The sequence below is a fragment of the Centropristis striata genome, chromosome 19, assembly GCF_030273125.1.
Source record: "Centropristis striata isolate RG_2023a ecotype Rhode Island chromosome 19, C.striata_1.0, whole genome shotgun sequence".
Taxonomy (NCBI): domain Eukaryota; kingdom Metazoa; phylum Chordata; class Actinopteri; order Perciformes; family Serranidae; genus Centropristis; species Centropristis striata.
Genome location: NC_081535.1, coordinates 11815743 through 11833660, shown reverse-complemented (window position 1 = coordinate 11833660; position 17918 = coordinate 11815743). Strand labels below are relative to the sequence as shown.

At 39.0% G+C, this 17918-nt stretch overlaps 1 protein-coding gene across 2 annotated transcripts; it reads left to right on the top strand.

Annotated features, from left to right (window-relative positions):
* Positions 1 to 1678: 1678 nt before the first annotated feature.
* cercam (cerebral endothelial cell adhesion molecule) lies at positions 1679 to 16083 on the top strand. Of its 2 annotated transcripts, none has more exons than XM_059358673.1 (12): positions 1679 to 2202; positions 3326 to 3436; positions 4733 to 4850; positions 5048 to 5182; positions 5889 to 6093; positions 7523 to 7642; positions 7750 to 7826; positions 8269 to 8375; positions 9360 to 9492; positions 10176 to 10303; positions 10837 to 11040; positions 13955 to 16083. In XM_059358673.1, exons 1-12 carry the CDS (start codon positions 2000 to 2002, stop codon positions 14187 to 14189), a joined length of 1776 nt encoding a protein of 591 aa, XP_059214656.1. In that variant the 5' UTR covers positions 1679 to 1999; the 3' UTR covers positions 14190 to 16083. The 2 variants fall into 2 exon arrangements, with proteins under 2 accessions (XP_059214656.1, XP_059214657.1); XM_059358674.1 differs by having other exon boundaries at positions 2123 to 2202; positions 3331 to 3436.
* Positions 16084 to 17918: the final 1835 nt, after the last annotated feature.

Below are 17918 nucleotides of genomic sequence, written 5' to 3'. Positions count from 1 at the left end.
TACTTTTGATCCCCAGCTTTCTGATGATGTACACAACTTCTATGTGGCATTTATTGTTGACCTGCTATCTCCCCCTAAAAATCTACTGCCACCAGAGAATTCAACCAGGTCTTTTTAATCAGTTAGAAACCTTTCAGCAGAAAGACCTCCACAAACAGTTTTTAAGAACACCTTTTTAAAATAAATTATTTGATAATCTGTTTTTAATTTGTCAAATTTCACATTTCTTGACAAGTGAGTGTGCCCGTGTGTGTGTGTGTGTGTGTGTGTGTGTGTGTGTGGTGATCACTGAGCTCATGGCCCATTTCAATGTGTTGTATTAGTATAATGCTGAAACTGATTTGAACTGTACTGTATGTACTGTGTTTGTATTTCAATCTTATATTTTGTAAATTGGTCATATGTTCTGTCAGTTGCAGAGATACAAGAGATTATTGTTGTCAGATAAATGTAAAAGTAGTAAGAAAATACAAGCAACTGCAGAAATGCACGTATGTTAGGTACTTGAGAAAATGCCTTTCGTTACATTCCACCATTAACCTGAGAAAACCGAAGGATCTGATCCCAAACATACATTAAGCCTGAGGAATGGACCTTCTTTTGGATCAAACCCTCCCTCTGCTGGTGAATCTGTGAAACTGCTGCCAGAATAACTACCAGGAACATCCACTTACTGGTGTCCATTTCAGTCTACAGCTTTATATAACATCCCTTACAAATTAGATTTAGTGGCAGTAAATGTGCATGCCTAATGTGTATAAGAGTCCAGTGGTGGAAAGTAACTAAGTACATTTACTCAAGTACATTTTAGGTCCTATACTTGAGTATTTGCATGGTATATTGCTTTATACTTCTCCGCTACATCAGAGGAAAATATTGTACTTCATTAGATTTATTTGACAGTTTTTGTTACTTTTCAAATTTAGGTTATTAATAAAGGAAATATGAATCAACTTACATTTAGATTTATTTATTTAGCAGACGCTTTTATCCACAGCGATTTACAGGAAAAAAGGGAATAATCAAGGTATAGTGCAATAAGAGCCATTAGTGCAGCAATAAGTGCTAGTGACAATTCTTTAAGGAGCAGAATTGTCATGTGGTGCGAGGAGACTTACACATTTTCATGTTATATTATAGGTTAAGCTACCCAGCAAATCAGGTATATAAAGTCATTAAAATTAGCTCCATGTTTACCGGCTCCAACATTAAAGTGATGAACACATTCATGCATCAATAATGTAATCCCATAAATTAATATTATATGTATGATTTTGAAACGACATATACTGCATAGTGATTAATTTTACTTTTGATACATTAATTTTAATGCTAATCATTTTGTACTTGATTAAAATTTTGAAAAAAGGACTTTTACTTTTAACAGAGTATTTTTACTCAAGTAAAAAGTTCAGTGCTTCTTCCACCTCTGTATGAATGTAAACACCTACACTACAGCCTAAATGTGTATGATGTATCTGTTCATTTACAGATTATGCACACAAAAAAAAGTAACATTGAGTTGCAGAAATACAGATAACACAAAGAAACAATGGCTTATCTCTGGAAATTGTCACAATGTGTGTATTTTATGACACTTGGCACAATTCAAAGTGACTTCGCCTGCACTAACTAAACTGATTTATTAGTTTAGAGGATTTTCCAGCTGGATGTCAGCTGCTAAACGTCATAGTCTCTGTGTCACCATCGTCTACAGAGATTTAGGAAGAACTACAATCTGGCCAAATCACGCCTTCATCTCTGCATAACGCTGTCAGGCTTTTCTCCAGCTACAGGCTTAGAGCGGAAGTTGTAATGTAACTCTAACTCCGTTTGGATGTGTCGTTGGAAAAAGCCAGCCAGCTTGTACAATAAGTAGGGGGTTGAACATTTGGGAAAACCCTGTTTTTTTCTCTTCTCCTGGACTGCTGACGCGTCCACACCGGCTGCTACGTGCTGTGCTGGAGCTCCGTGGATTCATATCCCCGCAGCTTCCACCATGTTACTTCACTTTCTACTTCTAGGGGCCTTGGTTTTCCAGGCTGAATGTTACTTTTCGGAGGAGATGTATCCAGAAGAATCGAAAATGCAGCCTCCTACGGTGGTTATCGCTCTCATAGCCAGAAACTCGGCTCACTCCCTGCCGTACTACCTCGGAGCTCTGGAGAGACTCAACTACCCCAAAGATCGCATCTCAGTGTGGTGGGTTTCCTGCATGCACTGCCAGGCAGTTTGTAGAGGGCTCTCCCTTTTATCCGACTATAGCAGCCGTTCAAAAGGTCAATGGCATTTAAATGAGTTTGTGAAAGCAGCAGCGTCCTACCCCTCCCCTGTTCCCTCTGTGCCTTTCACACTCCGGGCTGCCTTTCACTGCACCGCATTCATTTCCTACTGTGGCTTGCATGACATTTCTTTTTCTTTTTCTTTTTTTCTAACTGATTTGCTTTCGTAGCAATCAGTTAGGTAAAAATATGACTAACAGTAATGATTAAAAACCCACAAACTGAACTGTCCTTAGGGGTATTTAGCTGTAAATGCCTCATTAGGGTACTAAAGTGTACTTTATGTGTCATAAGTGACCCTGATTTCATTTCAAAACCCATTCTGCTTGTAAATTTGAAGTTTGACTTGATGAATCTGCATCTAATTAGAAAGATGAACTGTTGCTTGGTTGCATAACAGTACAAAACAGAGCTGCACGCAACACAATCGATGTGAATATGTGCTGTTTGCTATTTTGTATAACAGTATTGTAGGTTTTTGTTCATATAGCAGTGTGTGCTTTCTACATGGGCAAAAGAGCTGCACTATACATAAAATGTTATACCATAATATCAACATCGTGATAAAGTAGGCCCACATTTTCTAAAAATGTTGTGAATATAACCGCACAAGTATCTGTTTTCATTTAATCCAGAAAATGACATACCTGACTTATTATTCATTTCACTGATGCAAAAATCATGTGAAAATCCGGTACTGCAATCTAGAAGTCCTGTGAAATGATTTATATTTACAGGCCTAAAAAGGCCTACTATACCTAGAGATGACTGTGACCATCTTTTCTTTTAAAGAACGCTTTCTAAGAAAATGTTGAAATTGTATAAGATTATAACTGTAGGCCAGAGACGGGTTCCTAAAATATGTTTGAAATGTACAGGGAAAAGAATGTTGCCACTCAACCACAGGGATAGGAGACTAGTAATTATTTATATGTCTGAAAGATATGTTGGGCTTCATTTTTTTCTCTCCATTAAAGCAGCATTTGAAACACATCAGTTTTTCAGTCAGCGACTCTTCAACCTGCTGTCTCTGTGCTCCTCAGGGCAGCCACGGATCACAATGCAGATAACACCACAGCCATACTAAAAGAGTGGCTCACTGTCATGCAGAAATTCTACCATTATGTGGAGTGGAGACCAATGGACCAGCCCACGTAAGTCCCAAATATGTGAATGTATCAAACTTAATGTACAGCAGGGAACACTGTGACCTGATTCTGCCGGTCAGATGATCTTACTCAGCACACACTTCACTCTGTTTATCCTACAAACCATGAAAGTTTATTAAGAAATAGTTTCCAGCCTTTAAGTCTGCAGTGCATCCACAGAAGATGACACTCTCAATTTCCATTTTGTATAATCAGGAATGATGCTGCACGCCTCTGCTTGTCCATACACGCAACTGTGTGTGGCATCTGTCTGAGCTGAAGAGGCCATTAGTGGAAGTGATTTGTGTATGTCAACTATACAGTCTGACTGCTAATCTGTTTACAGTCACTGAACTATAAACTGTCAGTCCAGCTGTATTGTTAGCTGGGTATAGACGTATTCAGTGTTGTAAATGATAAGGTATGAGAAAATCAGCACAATTATGATTCATGGCACAGACATGTAGGAGCCAGACACACAGACTTTAAGGTTGATTTGTATCTTTTTGCATTTTTGGTTTATTTGTGATCATTTTGTGTCTCTTTGTGGTTGTTTTGCCCCATTTTAGTTGTTGTGTGTCTCTTTGTAGCAATTTTGTGTCTCTTTGTGGTTGTTTTGTCCACTTTCATATTTGTTTTGTGTCTCTTTGTAGACATTTTCGGTCTTTGTGTGGTTGTTTTGTCCCCTTTCATATTTATTGTGTGTCTCTTTGTAGACATTTTCTGTCTCTTTGTGGTTGTTTTTCCCCGTTTTATAGTCAATGTGTGTCTCTTTGTAGCCATTTTGTGTCTCTTTGTGGTTGTTTTGTCCCCTTTCATATTTGTTTTGTCTCTTTGTAGACATTTTCAGTCTCTGTGTGGTTGTTTTGTCCCCTTTTGATATTTGTTTTGCGTCTCTTTGTAGCCATTTTCTGTCTCTTTGTGGTCATTGTGTGTCTTTTTGTAGCCATTTATCTATAGTTGGGGTTTTTTTTGTCTCTGGTTTTTACCCTTCTTGTAGTCATTTTGCCGTTCTTTGTTGTCTCTCTTCCAAGCTGTTTTGTATCTCACTGTAGTTGTTTTGGCCTTTTTGAACTATTTCTGAGTCTCTTTCAGGTCTCTTTGTGTCTCTTTACAGCTATTTTGCATCTCTTTGTAGTTAATTTGATTCTGTTGTAATATCTTTGTGTCTCTTTTGAGATCATTTTGCATCTGTTTTGCATCTCTTTCTAATTAGTTTGTGTCTTTTTGTTCATTTTGTATCCTGATTGTTACATGTCTCTCAATATACTAGAATGTCCTGATTATTTCTCTCTGTACTAGGTCCTATGCAGGGGAGTTGGGTCCTAAGCATTGGCCCAACAGCAGATACGAGTATGTTATGAAGCTGAAGCAGGCGGCACTCAATTTTGCCAGGAAACGCTGGGCAGATTACATCCTGGTAAGATAATCTTTCCAGTGACAGCAGCGTAAGATTTATATCAGCTCCGTCTCTTGATTTTCCCCGATGAGATTTATTCCCTCTTTGTTATTACATCCAAGAAAAAGTTTTGGCAGCGACTCTTCTACAGACATGACACTACAATCACTCCCCTATTTTTCTCCCTTTCCTTTGTGTCCTCCTTCTCTCTGTTTCAGTATGCTGACACAGACAATATTCTCACCAACCCAGATACTCTCAACCTGATGATAGCAGAAAACAAGTCAGTCATCGCTCCCATGCTCGACTCTCAGGGAGCGTACTCCAACTACTGGTGCGGCATCACTCCCCAAGTGAGTGTGAACTTGATAATGATCAATCATCTGCTGGAAGGAAACGCATGAGCAGGCAAAGTCATTCATTACTGAGACAATGATGAGAAAATAACCTCTTTCTATCAACTCCACCAACACAAGGGTGTCTGATACTTGCATGAAAGTACTTTTTTATATTTCTGTGTAGGTCTGGGCGATATGGACCAAAAGTCATATCCCGATATATTTAGGCTGAATATAGATGCACGATATGTATCCTGATATTTTTATTGCAAAGTGAGAGAAAAGTTCAGTCAAAGTCAAAGCCAAATATGACATGATACAAGTTTTGTGATTTATTGGAACCATTTATTTAAGTGAACATAAATACTGTATAACAACAGGAGAACCGTTTAAAAAAAAAAATGCTTCATAAAGTGCACATTTAAATAAAAAAATATCTTAAATAAAAATAGCCTATGAAATAAAATAGGCCAATTTTTTTCTGAAATAAGTTTATTTATATGAGAAACAATAACAAACATTACAAAATAACTAAATATGACAAACCCTAGTAAGAGCAGCATTTATATATAAAGAAAGAAAAAAAATTGAACTATATCGATATATGCAATGTGGTCTAATTCCATATCACATTTAAAAATACATCGATATATCGCCCAGCCTTATTTCTGTGTGCACTTTTTTTTATCCTGACACTTTAATCTAACTCTCTCTCTCTCAGGGATATTATCGGCGAACAGCAGAGTATTTCCCCACTCGTCACCGTCACAGACTGGGCTGTTTTCCTGTTCCCATGGTCCACTCCACCATGCTGCTGGATTTAAGAAAGCAAGGCATGAAGAAACTGGCCTTTTTCCCTCCTCACGAGGACTACTCATGGCCCTACGACGACATCATCGTGTTCGCCTTCTCCTGCCGGGCTGCAGGTTTGTTACCGCTTGAATGAACACACTTGTAGAGAAATGTTTTTAAGGCTGAATCTCATTACCACCCCTTCCCCTACCCCTCTGTCTCAGTCTTACCCTTGCCCCTCAATACAGGGTTGATGGTGATTCTAAAACTTTAACAGTAATTTATTCATTTAAATTTAAAATCATAATATGACATGCAGCAAGAGTGCGCAGGCCGGGATGCGAACCGGCGTTGAATTGTTTGAAAATGCGTTGAATAGCAATGCGCAATATAAAATATATCCCACTAATATAAAATTAGAAAAAAATCACATAACTCTTTTTAGGATTACTTAAGATTAATTAAACATAAATATGCTGGCGTCCTAAATAGGTGACGATTCAAATAGCGAGCTATTATGGTAAATTGGTGTATTTTAAGAGGGAAGTAGTTTTACAAACAGACGATATGCTACCTGCCCCTACAGAGCACTCAAAGTGGGCGAAGGAATGCAACCAAGACACGGCATCCGTCATTTGATTTGTCCACACTCTAGCTGTCTCCCTACTAGCCGGTGAAACACACTATTATAAGTGCACGGGAGGGACGTCTTCAGTCTGAGCAGTTACCTCAACCTGAGAGGACGTGCTTGTTCTGAGTGCGAGCACAAAAGTTTTAAGCGCGCAGATTTTAGATTTGAGCACGCACAGGACATATTTGAGTGCGAGCCAAATGTTTCTGTCCAAGAAGAAGAAATGTGAGCACAACCATGTGATTTTTGAGTTCAAGCACACATTTTGAAAGAAAGCAGTAGAAATCTGAATGCGTGCACAAAATGTGAGCATGAGGAGAATAAATCTGAGCACCAGAAGGAGCTGTTTCACTGAAAAGGAATAAAATCATGCTCTCAAACTGAAAATCTACCCTCTTGAATAAAGATAGGATATTTCTTCTATATATCTCAACAAATAGCGATATTAGCTAGCTAGCCACCTACACGAAAGGAGCACCGGAATATTAGCAGCAGCTACGACTAACTAGTGATTCAAAACAAACGACAATTAAAAACCGCTGGAACAAAGTATCATTACACGACTGTCGAAATGTCAAAATGCTGAAAATACTTACATTTGTGTATCTCCTTGGCTTGAGCTATCGCTGCCTAAAAAGTTTTCCGGCCGGCTTTAAACTTCGGTGAAAGGTTTAGCGGGGGATGCTGGAAAATTCCTCAAAGCCCTCCTTTCAAGTGTGGTCCTTCGGAGCTTGATTTCATGGGCAACGTAGCCCTACACCTTGGCCCTAGCCCCTAACCTAAACGATAATTCAGACAGCCCTTTACCTCTTAAATGAAAGTGCAAAAACAAGGCGGAGGGGGAAGGGGTGGGGGTAAGGGGTGGTAATGGGATTCAGCCTCAGAGTCTCATTCATTCCTTTAATAATGTATCCATCTTTGATGCCACTCAGAGGTACAGATGTACCTGTGTAACAAGGAGCGCTACGGCTACCTGAACGTCCCCGCCAAACCTCATCACACCCTGGAAGACGATCGCCTCAACTTTGTCCACGTCCACTTGGAGTCCATGAGTATGTTTATTATTAACTATTGATATTAATAAAGACATGTTCTATTGGCTCAGCGTTGTTTTTTAATGTCTTTCCCTTCTAACTTGAGTTCCCTCTTTGTCAAACAGTTGACGGCCCACAAATGCATCCCTCTCGATTCGTCCACATGTCCCCCAAACAGAGAGACCTCATGGGCTTTGATGAGGTAAAGACACCCTGTTATTTTCTGGTTCTAATTTCTAACATATTACTATACTGTTTAGATTGTGTTTATACTACGCACATATTTTGTTTATCAGTGAAAAAGCATGTAGGCTGAGTTAACATTCAAGTTTAAAATGAGTAAATTGAGGCCAATTACTGGGATAAATTATGACATATTTACTCTGATTCTTAAATAGTCAAAAGGTAAAATCCTGGTGTTATTCCTATTCGTGACATTTTTAAATTGACAAAATAGGTTATGGTGAGGGAAAATTCTTTAGCCTTTTTAGGAATCGTTATGGTTAAGGGAAAATCATGTTATTACTGTTAAAAAAAAAAAGATTACAAAGTGATGACTCATTTACAGAAGTAAAAGATGGGACTTACTCATATACACTTCAGTTATGACATATAATAACAAGTATTTGTCCTCCTCTCCTCAGATATATCTGATAAATCTGCGACGGCGTCTTGACCGCAGAGACCGAATGTTGTTCTCTCTGAATGAGCTGGAGATCGACGTGAAGGTGGTGGACGCCGTGGATGGAAAGTGAGTGCACTTTCACAGAAAATGAAAACAGCAAAATCACTCAACTGGCTCAGATATAAAGTGTGTTTTTGAGTGTGTCTATGAGAAAAGGAGGAAAAATCAATAGCGAATTAGGAGATACTGAAAGAATAATTGTTGAATGGGTGGTGAGAAGGATTTCCCTTCAGAAGTGTAATGATACATCTGCTCATGGTTCGGTTTAATTCATGGTAGTGGTGGTATTGTTAAAGGAAAAATGTGCATTAAGGATTTCTGTGGAAATGTGATGATATACTAGAACAGGGATTCCCAAAGTGTGGTGCGAGGACCCCCAGGGGTGCACGGGCTGCCGCTCGGGGGTGCACAAGATGAAAAATGTAATGGCGGTCTGATAATTACACAATTACATTTTTTTCACCACACAATAAAGACGTGTAAATAAAAATTTCCTTTGTAAAATGTAAAATCTAAAACTGTAATATAAATTAATTAATAAATGCAGGCTATTCAAAATGCACTTCATCTTAAAATGAAGCGTAGAAGTTATTTTCTTTCATTTTTGCAACCTGTGTTATGATGACGGGGTTATGTAACCTCCACGGTCATTTAAACTTGCTGGAATTTTTGTTCAACGCGGCTCGAAATATAACATTTTCCCCAACTTATCTGCTCTCTGCCTCTGATCCTGAGCCTGTCATCCTCCTCTTTGCTCTTAAAAGTGGAAGCTTGCGCATAACTTTGTTGAATTATATTGAAACTGTGTTACAGTGTTTCAGATTAATTCAAATGCGAGAGCGCATTGTTGTGATCGTGATTATTTTATTATATGCGTGTTCTGGTCATTTGAGCATGATTAAACATGCCGCCTTTAATATGGCTATAAAAAGGCTTATTGCATTTTTTTTAAGGTGTGGGGGATTAGTTGGAACTTAGAAGGGGTTGCACTGCTAAAAAAAGTTTGGGAACCGCTGTACTAGAATAACATCTGTGTGTTTGTGTTTGCAGTGCACTGAACAGCAGTGACATTAAGATCCTGGGTGTGGACCTGCTGCCAGGCTACTATGACCCGTTCTCTGGACGCACACTAACAAAAGGAGAAGTGGGCTGCTTCCTCAGCCACTACTTCATCTGGAAGGAGGTGAGAAGACATAACACATTTTATCCATGAAAGTCTGTGACTGACAAAGGTCTGCTGAAGAGGACTAATAAAAGCATTCTGCTTAGGGAGTTTTGATAGTTTAGAATTTTCCTTTTACTTTTTATCAAATCTGTTAAGCAAAACAATTAAATCGTTTTATTGCATTCACTGTACTTGCTAACATTTGTAGTAAGAATAAATTATAAAAAAAAATACATTTTAAAGACTGGAATTTAAAGAACCAAATTCAGATTTTATCATAAAGATAACAGATTTGCTATTCAGGTATGTAATCTCATTCTTTCAAGACTCTTTTTAGCAGTTTAAAGTTGGGTTCCACAGACTTGGCATTGGACCCAAGTTAGAACAAAAGTCTATTAAAGCCTCATTCCAATGATTGATCCTCTTTTTTCATTGTACATTAGCTAAAGTTTTGGACAGTACCCAGCACTTTGTTTGGTATCACCTTGGACGAGGTTCCAAGCGTGCTGAGCTGATCCTAGAAGGTGGAGTTACAGTGCTGAACCGTACACTGCAAACATGCCGTTAGTACACATGTACTCACGACACTTTCATATTTTGACCAAGACCCTTGATTCTCACTGTCCAATCTGGAGTTTCTCCATCAATTTAGCGGAAGTTTGGGTGGTTCTGATACAGAAGTTTCCCCCTCTTCTCCTCAGATAGTGGATATGCAGATGGACAAGGCGCTGGTGTTTGAAGATGACGTTCGTTTTCAAGCCAACTTCAAACGGCGAGTCCTCAGACTGATGGAGGAGGTGGAGCAGACCGAGCTGGACTGGGATATCATGTAAGATGGACACGTTTTAATCATGTGGTTCTTGTTAAGGCAGGAATGAATAAAGTTAGATTAAGTCAATACAATATCCTCAAAAAGTTACTGCGTGGACTTGTGTAGAGGAATGGAGTCTATGTGTCCATGTTTCTGTGATTTCTGTGGTTGCTGCAGGATATTGAAACAAATGTTTTTAATTGAAGTCCAACTGAAATAATTACACAGAACTTCAAATGCATGTTGAAAGTATGTTGAAGGACGAGCAGGAAGACGGGAAATGTACCAGCTTTATTGTTGTGTGTATTGTGGTTTCCGTGACTAAAAATACTCACACACATGCAGAGCAAATGTTGCACAAAAGAAAATTCTCCAAAATTGATTTGCAACACATGTGGCAACAAAGAAAACAAAGAAAACAAAGAACGGCCACATTGCAACTGATTTCAGCACTGAGATGTTTTGAGCATTACCTCATTTCTTCTTCACCATTGTTTTTTTCTTCTCCTTCTTCATCCTTTTTTTCTCCCTGTGGCTTATCTTTACCACAGATACTTTGGCAGGAAGCAGGTGAATCCTGGAAAAGAGGAGCCGGTTGAGAATGTCCATAACTTGGTAATGGCCGGCTACTCGTATTGGACTCTGTCCTACGCCATCTCTCTGCAGGGAGCCCAAAAACTGCTCAATGCTGATCCACTTCCCAAGATGCTGCCTGTCGATGAATTCCTCCCCATCATGTATGACAAACATCCCAAGTATGTATGACGTCAGCACACTTTTTTTGCATTTATTCATGCACATCTCGTACTTCTCGATCGTTTTCACATTCAGTATTTTTCAGCTCTCGCAACCTCCCTCTGCTGCCAGACCTATAAATCTAAAACTGATCTCATAATTGCTTAAAAAAAACATTCTTCCCTATAGTTGCCTGAACTTGTATACATGCTACATATTTAGCCTAGTTTTTTGTGGAGTAAGTAGATTAAGGATCTATCATGAAGTCTGCGGTTTCTCTGAAATAAGGTCCGTTTTGGCCATAATCACTATTTTTGTCAGTTTAATATGTACTGTTTAGAACGCCACATTTCAAAATAGAGCTTTAATCTTTCCGAACATTTTTCTCTTTACGATGTGCAGGTTTCATGGCAGCATCTCTGTCTGGAAATGATTGTCTGGATTTTGGGCAATGTGGATTGCTACTTTTTTTAAGCACAGTGTGGTTGCCAGTTAGATTTACTAACAGCCAGAGGGGATTCAGATGTGTTTGTGGCAGACGTGTGCTGTGCTTGTGTAAAATTAACTTTTCTTTTAACATTTTTAACAACACTATTGGCATGGCTTGAGTGATGATAAAGGCAGCTGGACTGATACGTTCCAGATTAAAATATCTCAGCAAGGGATGAGGATCAGGATGGAATTCCATGATTTTGATGACTAGCAGGAGATCAATAAAGGGAGACAATCTGTGCGCACATCCAGAAAATAAACTTGAAAACAGGTGCTAGATGAAAAACACAAACTGTAAAAGACAAGTAAAGGTTTGCACGTTGCAAATTGGCTCCAGATAATTTGGTCCTGGCGAAGCAACGTTTTCGATCCTCTCAGAGGATTCTGCACAACTTCAGACCTTTTCTTGTTGTAGTGACACTCTTTCCTAGACACTCTGTAGTGTCTAACTTTCCATTATAATGTGCCAATTGATGATGTCGTTTTTAAATGTTTTATTAAAATTTGAAAAAATAAAAGAATACAGGTCTGTCACACGGTCAAAAAACTGTAGCTTCCATCAGTATCTATCATAAAACTGATTAGTTTACGCCCACCATAGCTAAACAACTACACCGTGATGTCACTGGAATTTTAAGCAAAATCACACATTTTTATAATTTAAAGATCACTATGTTTTGCATATTAAGCCATATGAAATATAATTAAATAATAATGAAATTGCCATTAGCACTTTTTAATCTTATTTATCTAAATATTTATCATTAATAAATTAGTCCCATATTGGCATAAGGTCCATATTTGTGTTTTATGATGACTTTTCTTGATGGATAGCCATGAACTTTGGAACTGACATTCATGAAAATAAAAATGTTAGTTTGTCTAACAGAGCTCTAGTAGTTGACATCATACTATCCAACAGTTGAAATCAGAACGCTGCCATATTGGCAGTAATGTTTTAACCAATGCGTGTTTTTTTAAAAATATTGCATTCATTGTCCTTGGAATGGGCTGCACAGTGGTGTAGTGGTTAGCCTCACAGCAAGAGGGTCGCCTTTTCTACTCCGGCCTGCAGCTCTTCTGTATGGAGTTTGCATGTTCTCACCCGGTACTCCAGCGTAGGAGTGAATGGGGAATGAGAGTGTGATTGTCTGTGTCTATATGTCGCCCCTGAGATAGTCTGGCGACCTGTCCAGAGTGTACCCCGCCTCTCATCTAATGTCAGCTGGGATCAGCCCCAGCCCACATGAGCCGAGTGCAGATAAGCGGTTAAGGATAATGAATGAATGTCCTTGGAATTAAAGTACGCAGTCATCTCTGACAGCTTGCAATCAACACTCCTCCCAACATGTCAACAAAATGTCAATACTTCCCATCATTCCATCCTGCATCTAACGATATTCTCCTTAGCCTCAGCTAAACTCAGTGTGGAGTGCTAATTAGCAAATGTTAGGATGCTAACACAAAACTAAGATGGCGAGCATGGTAAACATTATTCCTGCTAAACATTAGAATGTTAGCCGTGTCATTGTGACATGTTAGCATACCAACATTAGCATCTCAAAGCACCATAGTGCCCGAGTGCAGCTTCACAGAGCTGCTAGCATGCGTGTAGACTCTAGTTTACAGCTTCATGTGTGGTCCAACCACAATGTCTCAAAACGGCAACAACTTTAAGGTCCTCCCACCAGTCCAAAAATGTCCACTGCTCTTCTTTCTCTCCTTACACAACTCCTCCTCTATCCCAAAAACCCCTTCACTCCCACAAGATGGTTGTTAATGTCATTTGTGGTGGATGCTTGTTAGTGGCATATTATAAAGACATTGCGACGACCATTTATTGTTTAATTTTCGAAACACTTTGCTTTTATGAAATATAAACTTCACCACAAGTTTCTTTTTATTTATTGGCTGTGAACATATGCAACAGTGACTTCATTTCCAGCACTACTCGCGGCCAGACATTAGCCCTAACCAAACAACTTTTCTCCTCACCCCACAGCTAGGATCTAGCAGAGTAACTAGGACACATATGGGGCGCTGACTGTAAAAGATGAAATGCACCTTGGGCTGAAGGGTCTGCAGGCCAGAAGGCTTGGCAGTGTCTCTGTGCTCCATCATGTGTGGAAAACTGGCTTATAGCCAACCCACTTTCTCTATTCTCTCTCTCACCTCTGTGATTCTAATTCGATATGCTTGACTAGTCAGCTAAGAATGCACAACGGCCGCACACCACACATTGGTCCTGCTGTCGCCCTTCATGCTAAGAGTGACTGAACTGCCTTTGAAATTCCAAATAAATCTGAAATGATCATTGATGCTGATTAACAATGAACTGAAGGGGACAAAAGCTGTGATGCAATATTCCATACTGTTGAATATGCGTTAAAGTCTCAAATGATCAAGTTTAATCTATATATTCTATCATTGTTCTCTCTGCAGTGAGGACTACAAGTCCCATTTCCCCAACAGAAACTTACAAGCCTTCAGTACACGCCCTCTTCTGGTCCAGCCGTGTCACTTCGCCGGGGATCCCCAGTGGGTGAGCGACACAGAGACGTCGACTCTGTGGGACGATGACTCCGTGCGCACCGATTGGAGGGGTTCACACAAGACCCTGAAAGGGGCCGCGTCGCCACCCGACATGCTGTCAGGTTCCTACAGGGATGAACTTTAGTGCGGCGCAGACGTAGCCGTGGAGAACCTGCAGGTCAAAAGGCCACGAGGTCAGAGAGACAGATGCTGAGAGGAGAAAGAGTTCCCAGACTTTATTTCAGTCCACTCTGTGTCATTCCACTGACATGCTCAGTGTCATTTAAACTGGACTTTGCAAAGCATGTCAGCAAGTGTATGGTACAAGAGGATTTTTATGGGAGGTAACAATTTGTAAAGAAATGTAAAACTGTGCATTTTAATACTTGTACAGATGTCAATACATCTTTTAGACCTTTTTTCTTTTATATTCTGAGAGTTTATACAGTTTGTATGGCTGGTGTGAACATTTTGTTTGAATGTATGCTTGTGATGGTCTGTGTGCTTGTGCATGTTTATAAAGCTTTTAAAAAGACACAGATGAGGAGATTTTACAAGAACTTTTATGTTTTAACCTGTTGAGCGCTGACTGAGGCTGCAGTCACTGCACTGTTCATAACTCCTGGAAAGCCTGGACAATCTTATATTGTATTGCTATTATTTCTTTTTTTCTTATTGATATATCGGTCTGTCAATCCATTTCTCCATCTGTGCATGTCTTCTATCAGAACTGTTAAGAGATACAGTTGTATTTAACACAAAGCTAGACCGACCCTAATTAATATTTACATTGGCTTCATGAACAGTTTTAAACCTGATGTACCTCATGGTTTCTTGGGACAGTATAATAAGACTGCTTCAGTGGTACCAGATTATTTTCAGGAAGTATTTTGTTAGTGAAACTTGCACATTGAATGTTTGTATTTTAAAAAAAATGAAGCTTCTTCAATCTGTTTAAAAAAAAAAAAAGTTATTAATTGATTAGCTGAAATAACATTGACTCATGAGACTACCTTCTCCTCTATGGCTGTGTTTTAACAATGTTTACATTTCACATTTAGCCTCAAAATTTCAAGGTCAGAGTTTCTGTAATATTTATTTTGCACTCCCAGTTCCAATATCAGGTCAGGTATTTATCAAGTATCAAACTGTATTTATAAAGAATTCCAAATTATTTAAAATTATTTGGAGAAAACAACAAAATATTTACACTCCAACTAAATTGAATGTACATTTAAAGCAATTACCATAATTAAAACCTTAAAAATATTGAATATAATTTTAACTGAATTAACAATTATCAGAAACAAATGTCTGTATTTGGTTTCAGGCTCTTCAAACTGACGCTATACTGTAGGTTCACAGCACAGTTTTACACAAATTTTATGACTGATGGTGATGGTGACTACATTAAGACACCATCCTTTGAAATATGTAGTTTTTGGAAATTGTTGCATTAAGTCAATACAGCATGTTGAGATGTGAACTTCTAACTTTGTTCCACCTGGTTCTAAGCATTCGTCCAGCTAAGAAACGACCCCACACGTGTAGCAGAAGTCTGTAAAAGCCATATTAAAGCACAGCCTTTGATAACCTTTCTGTAGCATCACTGGGATCCTTCAGTCTAGGAATGTTTAGACACTTTGTCTGCACAAGGTTGCAATGCAAGTACCTGATATTGTAATTCTGATGTCTCTCATGGATTTAAATTACAATAATCAAGTTGCACTAAACCTATGTTACATTCGTCTGTCTTTATAAGCATTTATGATTATCTGTTTTCATGTATTCATTTACCATCTGTGGAGTGGTGCTTTTCTTCATACGTCTTAATTTATTTGTCATGTCTTTCTTGTTGATGGACGAGTCGCAAGACATGATGTAAAGCGAGCAATCAAAGTGCAATGGCTTTTCTTGAGCATTACATTTCAGGATGTTAGAGCTGAGTAGCAAAACTTGTCAAACACCTTTTTTTTCATATTGTCCGGTTGTGGTTATGCATTTTTTATTAGTCAATAAACCAAACTTTCTGTGGACAATGAGTACTGATCATTTGGTAAAGAAAGTAATGCCAGATGTTGCACTGACAAACATCCACCACAAGAGGGTACTGTGATAATATAATACTTTTGCATGGTAGCAGTCACCGGCTTTCATGAAAGATTTAAAAAGCACAATAGCAGAATCCTTTTTTTTATGTTGACTTGAAAAATGGACCTCAATGGAAACAAAACAAGGAGTGACTACTGCTTTTTAATGGTTATTGTTTCATTCATAAATTCAATACAATCTGTATAATCAATAATACATTAATGTAACATTAAACATGATCTCAGTTCATTTAAAAATATATATTTTGGCATTGTAAAATACCGTAAAAAGCAAGGGGTCTAGCAAGGGCATGCTCTAAATGTTCTTGCAATATATGCTACAGTAACTTATCACAGCCCAACTCTTAGGCCATAATAAAAGCGGCCCAGGTATGGTGCATACGGCCACAAACTGTATACTGTAACTGGTGTACTCCTAAATCCATGTATTCATGGCATGTCTGTCTGCTCTTTTACCTTTCCAAGTTGTAACAAGTCAGACCAGGTCATAAATACATAAGTCAAATACACAGCCAATCAAATACAAAGACCATAATACTACACACACAGTGTGTACATGCCACATACCAAAACTGTCTGCACATGCAGTAATCTATCCAGTTTACACGACCTTATTTGAACACAATTTAAAAGATCAGGATGAATGAATGTTTGTGTGGGAGGGTGGCTGGGTGCACTATATTAGTGAAGAAACTTGTTTATTCAACCACATGAAAGGGGTTTGGAGAAGAGTTCAAAGAAGTTCAAAGGTTGTTGTAGACCTTTTTGCTCCTGTTTAGGAAGTACAGTAGAACACACACACACACACACACACACAGATAAAACAGAGGGATAGGCTGCAGCTCCTAGATTAAGCTCTCCTGTCCTGCTCAAAGCTGTATGAACTAGACAGAACCTCCTCTCGCAGGAGGGAACCTAAACTCTGCTCCTTATTGGCTGTTGGCTTGGAGGTGGGGATTCATGAGGTCAGCTTGGCAGGCGAAGCAACTGCATAAGGCTCGGGGCTGGAGAGCTTAAGGTTTCATAATGTTGAGTTACTCGGGCAGGGTTGTTTCTGGTCTTAAAATTCTCTTCTCTTCTCTTCTCTTCTCTTCTCTTCTCTTCATTCACTTACTGCAATACTGTGACTATATAGCCAATGCTTCACACACAAACTATTCATAAAATGCTGCTGATCTGATGTTCTACTTCTGCTTGATTTGATCTCTTGAGTGTGAGGACTCTCATTAACAGCTGCTACCCTACATCCCCCCAACACACACAGCCACACAGTTCATATCATTGCATCAGAACAAACAACGAATCGACAGTTTTTTGTGTTTTTCCTTTGACGATGTTATTGTGTTGAACAGTCTCTTAAAGGATTTACATTCTCATCTCATACATAGTAGTTACCTGGATGTAACTACAGATCTATGAGTATGTGTGTTGCTCACCAACCAATCAAGGCTCCTCTCTGCACACTAAGGCAGATTGGTAGCATGCATGCCCTACAAAATAACAGCACAACCATCTGCTACCATGTGATGTGCTCTCAGCCACTGCTGACTGGGCACCAGGAGTTAAAGGTCCAGTGTGTATATTTTTGTAGCATCATTTTGTAGCACATTCAAACTCTGTTGGTTAGCCACTACTAAAGTACCTGTATGAGAACAGAGGCCGAGGGGAACTGTGGCCAAAACACTCAGCCGCTTTCCAAAAAAATTACTCAAAAAGTACTCAGTGGACACACACCTATAGAAGCTGAAGCACTATAAGCGCGT

What these genes read in the sequence shown, in the direction of transcription:
- cercam (XM_059358673.1), top strand. Translation starts at nt 2,000, where the DNA reads ATGTTACTTCACTTTCTACTTCTAGGGGCCTTGGTTTTCCAGGCTGAA. An exon ending in GGTGCGGCATCACTCCCCAA is followed by an intron (nt 5,183 to 5,888) that starts GTGAGTGTGAAC and finishes TCTCTCTCTCAG; the next exon opens with GGATATTATCGGCGAACAGC. An exon ending in CGTCCACTTGGAGTCCATGA is followed by an intron (nt 7,643 to 7,749) that starts GTATGTTTATTA and finishes TTTGTCAAACAG; the next exon opens with TTGACGGCCCACAAATGCAT.